Consider the following 6,657-nt stretch of genomic DNA (forward strand, 5'->3'; position numbering starts at 1 on the left):
TCATTAATTTTTGTTGTGATAGATCTTGATTATTTCTTTCCATTTACTGCCTCTGTTTTTGTTTGTTTGTTTGGTTTTTTTTGTTTTTTTGTTTTTGTTTTTTTTTTTGAGACAGACTTCCTATATAGTCTGGCTGTCCTGATCAGACTGGCCAAAAACTCACAAGCGATCCCCCTGCCTCTCCCTCCCGAGCCCCCCACATGACCCTCATTCTTTGTGCGTTTGTTTGTGTTGATTTTTGCATTCCCTCTCCCCTCTGTGGCCTTCCTGGCTCTTGAACTCCCCTGGATCTTCAGAAGCTGTGTGGGGCTGGCAAGGTACTGACTGGCCCGTAGAGAGGTACAGGGAAAGTGCCAACTACGTCTACTGAAGGTCCGGGGTCTCCAAACTTAACGGCGGCGGAGCCTGAGAGCAGGACAGGGAGTAAGGGCAGGAAGGTCCTCTGCTGGGTGAAGTCCACCTTAAGGTGTAGGGCTCACCCCATCCTCTCACTGTCACTTAATAGTTCTGTGGGAAGCGGGGATGGGACCAGGCCAGATGAGATACTTGAGGCCCAGCAGAGCCCAGGCTAGGTGCCAGGGACACCCTTGCCACCTCCTTGATGCCTAAGTCAAGGAGTCCTTGGGTCCATTGTGTTCCAGAGGGAGAAAAGGTCCACTTCTTGCTGGGAGAGCTGCCTTTATTCTGGGGACTCCCATCTCTTTTTCTGTGTGTCTGGGTCCTCCCGGGCAAATGTCTGAAGACTCACTCCTGATATGGATTTCAGTGATGCGCAGATAGGGAAGGCCCAGCCCTGGTACCCACATGCCATTCCATGAGAACCAAACTGGGGGAGGAGGTGGGGTGGAGAGTGATTTGATTCAGATAGGAGAGGTTTAGGAGAGGACACGTGGGAACTGGACTGGTAGGGCACCTGGGCCGGAGAGGGTTTCTGAAGGATCTGGGCACGGGTTGATGAAGTGACTGGAGGAGAGGCTATGCCCTGTGCTTTTCTGAGGCATGCTGGGGCGGGACATGAGCAGGCCAAGAGTGAAAGGAGGCCAGGGGGCTCCACCCACATTTAAGTTAGGGTGGAAAAAGACCGGCCACAGAGGGAGACAGAACGTTTAGGTTTTCTTCATTCTTTCTCACTTTCATTTTTTTCCCTCTTTATCTTGGAGCAATGTTTGGAGGAGGGAGGACGAGACCTTCACCTGTCCCACCCCCAGATGCTAACTCACATGACCCTCATATCCCGGGGTCTCCATGTTCAGTCTGAGAGCCCACCAAAATAACCACCCCCGACACCCTTCCCTGGTGGCCATGGTGGAATTGGCCTCTCCGGTTTCTGGTAACTTCATCGGGGCTGCATCATGTTGCTAAGGCCCGATAACATCTCCCCGGGTGGTAACCCTTCCTTGTCGGAGCTCCTGCGTAGCCTCTAGGGTGTAGGGTGATTTGGGGATAGGAGGGTCTTTAAGGCAGAAGACGGTGGAGTGGAATGCTGGCAGTGTGTCCAGGGACACTTTCACTTGTCCCTAGGACCCTGAGCAAAGAAGGAGGGGGAAGGGGCCGGGATTGGGCTATACAACCAGGGCAGGCTGCGGTAGACCACAGGCTCTCTTGATATGTCTAACTGGGTTTGCTGGCTGGCAAGCCTGCACACCGGGACGCCAGCAGGTGTCCCTCAGGGGCCTAGAGAGGCAGTCCACCTTAACAGGGCTGTCCCAGGGGAGCTGCCGTGCCATCTGCACAGCCAGCAGCCCGAGTTGGGAGTGGGTCACGCAGAGCTGCCAGCCAGAACGGGCTCCTCACAGCAGGTCTGCAATCTGCACCATGCTCCAGGGCGCTGTAGACGCTGGTGGGCCCCTCTGGGGCTGGGACGATGATGGAGATGACGACTGGGATGGGGCCGTGCTCACCTTGCTGGCACTAGCTGTGGTAGCCACCATGGCACTGGCTCTGCAGTGGTTTGGCTCCAGGCAGGACCAGGAGGCGCAAGGCTCAGCATCCACAGCTCCGGGTGCGCGACCTGCTCAGGCCGGAGGAGTCAGGTTGGCCCTGCACCCCAAGTCCAAGGACAGTGATGCCGGTGAGGGGCCGAGCAAAGGACAGGAGAAATCAGAGGCTCCTGGAGATGGCCAGAGAAGACCAGCTACAGCAAGGGCCCGGGACCCGGAGCCGTCAAGAGGCAGAAGTATGGCCTCAGATGCCTGGCTTTCACTCAAGACACCTGGAGAGGTGGCCGGCAGAGGGACCACCCTAGCCGCCCTGGGAAAGAAAAGAAGGGAGCCACTCGGGCCAGAAACTTCCTTTCAGGGTCACCACAAAGCAAGGGATATTCCTGTCCCCATCACGATCCGCTTCACCCCTCGAAGTCCTGATAGCAAAACAGAGATGCAGGTAGAGGCCACTGGCACCTGTGGTAAAGGGGCTGCCCAGCAGGGCCCCGTCCATACCGAGCAACAGGACACCAGCCCTTGGCACCTGCCTGTGGGGCCTCCTGGCCCGCCAGGGAGAAGCCTAGGCAGCTTGCGTAGGCGGCGGCGGCGGACCGGTGCCAGCCCAGGAGACAGACCCTGCCGTCCCCTAAAGCTGGACCCCCTTCGCCTGGGCACTGTGGTGAGTGTGTGGGATGCTGTGGATATGGCAGCTGCGGCCAGCCAGGACATCTTCACCAGCAGTTCCCTTGCAGGTCCCTCACCGCTCCACTCAGACAGGGGGCTCAAGGGTCCCGAGGAAACAGGCCTAGCTGATGTTACGGATGGTCGACCTTGGGTGGACTCCAAGGACGTGTGTGGGAGGAGCGGCCTTCGGCTCTCTCCCACCAGCACGGCAGGCTCGGGGGCTAAGGATGGTGAGAGCAGGGAGCCTGGGTCCCCTGCCCCTAGGGAGACTCAGGGGATCCTGGCTGGTGAGGAAGCCTGGCCCCGGGAGGGTGGGTCAGCTGCTGTCACCAGCAACTTCAGCCCCTCCCAAGGGGCCTTGCCAGAAGAGCGGCACCCTGAGGCTTCGGAAGTGGACCGAATCGCTGACCAGAGCAAGATGGAGGAACCAAGAGAGGGCCACCTCATCGGCAAAGGGAGAGGGTCCGGTCAAGGCGACCAGAGAGCTGGCAGTCCAGCTGCTGCCCAGAGGCTTGTGCTTATCACCGATGTGACCAAGTCCACTGGTGGCCTCAACTGCACCCCCTCCCACAACCTTCCAGCCTCTCCTCTGACCCGAGAAACTGAGCTGGTTCCATCCTCTGCCATGGCGGTGCATTCCAGCCCTGGGTTTCTCCATGCAGTCTCTCCCCTTGCTCCTTTAAACAATTTGCCCCTGGAAGTTAGCCGGGGTCCTTTGGGTGGTGAAAATCACAGACCAGGGCCAGCCTCCCTTCCAACCCAAACTTTAGCCTCAGCGGGAGCCTCGACTTCAGCCCCAGAAGCAACCCAAGTCCCATCCTTAACATCACCCCCAACCCCAACCTCAGCCCCATCCTTAACCCCAGCCCCAGTTACAGTCTTAACCCCAATCTCAACACCAACCCCATCCCCAACATCACCTCCAACTCCAGCCTCTGCCCAAGTTCCTGCAGTAGACAGTGGGCCGAGGCCTACGTCTAGGGAGTCTAGTGTGGGCCTCTCCGAGAGCTCCCTGGAAGGACGAATCTCAGCTAGCTGGGGAAACCTTATTACCATGGTTCTTAAAAGTCACCCCTTCCCTAGGCAAGAAAAGGGTGATAGTAGTGCCCCAAGGGCAGATCCTCAGAGTCCTGCTGGGCCCAGCACATCCACATACTTGGAAGATGGACAGCCAGGTCCCCCCTCTGAAGGGGCTGTCTCCAGCCTCCAGGACAAACACAGACCACCGTCGGTCTTAGTCACACCAGTAGGTTCAGAGGGCCTAGCTGAGGGTAGATGTGAAACACAACCAGTGAGCGTGGACACTAATGTGTCTTCCACTCCAGACCCTAGAGGAGACGGAACCAAGGAGAAAAGTCTAGACTCTCTGCCCCCAGCTGCACAGCCTGTGGCTGTCTCACAGTTCCCTGGGCTGGCACAGCCTGGTCCTGGACCATCTACTATGAAGCAGGATGCTCAGCCCACCCCTCAGCCTCGGCAACGGAGGAAACGTAGCATAGCTCAGAGCGCTGAACAGATAGTCACTCACAAAGTGCCCCAGCAGCCCCAGGGGCAGGTGCTAAAGGAGGGAGCCAGACCTGCAGGCGGCAGGGCAGTCCTCACAGAGAAGCAGAAAGAGACACAAAAGCTTATGATTTTTCTGCGGAAGCCTGGTAGTTGGGGAGTGGTGGATGGGCATCAGAAGTCCTGCTCACCGGCCTCGCAGCCTCCCACAATGATGGCGCTGTGGCCCCCAAAGCTAGACCTAGGCAGCTGCTTGGAGGTCTTGGCTTTTGCCCAGCAGCATGGAGAACTGGGTTTAGCCCAGGAGACCTACATCTTGATGAGCAACAACTTGCTGCATGTTCTGGGAGACCCACACCTCTACCGACAGCTGAGCGGAGCTGACAGGGAACGCATCCTGAACCTGCGGACCTGCCAGGGCCAGACGGTGCTGGGGGTCCTTGTTCTGCCCAGCCTTTATCAGGTGAGCCGCTCAGGGCTCACGAGGGGCCCTCCTGGCGAGGAGGCTCCTGCAACCGGGCCTGAGCATTCGCATCTTCACACATACCTCCATGTGTTCAACCCACGAGAGAATGTGTGGCGGCCCCTGACTCAGGTCCCAGAGGAGGTCCCGCTCCGGGGATGTGGTCTCTGCACCATGCATAACTATCTGTTTCTGGCAGGTGGCATCAGAGGTTCTGGTGCCGAGGCTGTCTGCTCTAACAAGGTGTTCTGCTACAATCCTCTGACCAACATTTGGAGCCAGGTTCGGCCCATGCAGCAGGCCCGGGCCCAGCTCAAGTTGGTGGCTCTGGACGGGATGCTTTATGCCATTGGTGGTGAGTGCCTATACAGCATGGAGCGCTATGACCCACGCACAGATACCTGGACCTTGAGAGCATCCCTCCCCGAGGGCACCTTCCCTGTGGCCCACGAGGCTGTGGTCTGCCGAGGAGATATCTATGTCACCGGGGGTCATCTCTTCTACCGCCTGCTCAGATACAGCCCAGCCAAAGACTCATGGGATGAGTGCCCTTACAGCGCCAGCCACCGACGCTCCAGTGATATGGTGGCCCTCCGGGGCTTCCTGTACCGCTTTGACTTGTTGCGGGGTGTAGGTGCTGCCGTGATGCGCTACAACACAGTGACAGGCTCCTGGAGCCGGGCTGCCTCCCTGCCCCTGCCTGACCCCGCCCCGCTCCACTGCACCGTACTGGGCAACACCATTTACTGTCTCAACCACCAGGTCACTGCTACCTTCACAGTTTCGGAGGGGACTGCCCAGTTCCAGGCCAAGGAGCTGCAGCCCTTTCCCCTGGGAAGTAAGGGGGTCCTCTATCCATTCACTCTGACTTTGCCCCCCAAGACCTGGTTACAGACCACACTCTGAGTGCTGGGGGAAAAAAAAAACAACTTTGTGGCTGCTCTCCAGAGAAACCCTTCTCTGGGTGGGTCTGAGGGGACCTGGGGCGTGGAAAGAAGCCTAGGAGCAGAACTTTCTGCTCTTGTGCCCAAAGCTCCCCCTGTCAGGTTGTTAATTCTCTCTGAAGTGCAATCTCTTCTAATCTTGGAGCCCTGGCTATCTTAGTCCCTCTTGGCTCCCCTATGCCCACTGGTTGTGGCCCCAGGTCCCACCTGCTGAGGATGTCTTGTCTTCATCACAACCCTGTCTGTGGGATTCTTTGAGCTCCCTATGTTCCCCAAGATGGAAAATGAAGCAGAGCTCCTCAGGAAACATCCCCTTTCTTGGATTTTTGCTATCCTGAGGCCCTTTAGGAGTCTGGGTCTGATCAGGTGGTGGTGGGGCAAGCCTTTAATCCCAGCACTCAGGAATTCAGGAGGCAGGGGCAGGAGGATCTCTGTGAGTTCGAGGCCAGTTTGGTCTACAGAGCGAGATCCAGGACAGCCAGGGATACACAGAGAAACCCTGTCTCGAAAAACCAAAAAAAAAAAAAAAAAAAAAAAAAAAAAGAGGAGGAGTCTGGGTCTGAATGGCACCTGTCTTATCCCTGATTGGACAATCGCTCTGCTGCCCACAGTCCCAGCCCAGATTGGATCAGGACCATTGGACATGTTGTGAGCCTCTCTCCAAATCTCTGGACCCCCACACCACTTCTTTCAAGCTCTCCTCTAGATGAGCCCTGCATTTTACTCTAGTGATGCCTGTTGCTACCTGTGTGAACCAGGGAAGGCACTGAATACTCCTCTGGACACCTGCCATTCAGGAGATCCAGGGGGACAGGATCCCAGTGGCCGTCTGGCCTGGTGCCTGGGGCAAACCACATTTGAAATGACATGCTTTCTCCTTCACCCACTGAAGCCCACTTTAGGCAGGGAGAGAAATCTGAGTTCTGCTGCTGGTCCTGGCCTGCAACCTGGTTGATCCCAACTGGGCCATTGTCTGCATTTAAAAAAAGAGAAATTCAGGGGCTGGAGAGATGATGACTCAGTGGTTAAGAGCACTAGTTACTCTTCCAGAGGGCCCAGGTTTGAGTCCTAGAATCCACATAGTGGCTCACAACTGTCTGTAACCCCATTCCTGGGGATCTGACACCCTCTTCTGGTCTTT

The 6,657-nt window shown here is 57.0% G+C and overlaps 1 protein-coding gene across 1 annotated transcript; it reads left to right on the plus strand.

The window, feature by feature from the left end:
- The first annotated feature begins 1,815 nt into the window (after positions 1–1,815).
- Klhdc7b (kelch domain containing 7B) lies at positions 1,816–5,478 on the plus strand. The gene has a single exon (XM_006976168.4). It carries the CDS (start codon positions 1,816–1,818, stop codon positions 5,476–5,478), a length of 3,663 nt encoding a protein of 1,220 aa, XP_006976230.4.
- The last annotated feature ends 1,179 nt before the right edge of the window (positions 5,479–6,657 follow it).

Source organism: Peromyscus maniculatus, chromosome 20 (genome assembly GCF_049852395.1).
Source record: "Peromyscus maniculatus bairdii isolate BWxNUB_F1_BW_parent chromosome 20, HU_Pman_BW_mat_3.1, whole genome shotgun sequence".
Taxonomy (NCBI): Eukaryota; Metazoa; Chordata; class Mammalia; order Rodentia; family Cricetidae; genus Peromyscus; species Peromyscus maniculatus.

Bases quoted from the DNA above. Each gene is read 5' to 3' on its own strand.
- Klhdc7b (XM_006976168.4), top strand. From the start codon at position 1,816: ATGCTCCAGGGCGCTGTAGACGCTGGTGGGCCCCTCTGGGGCTGGGAC.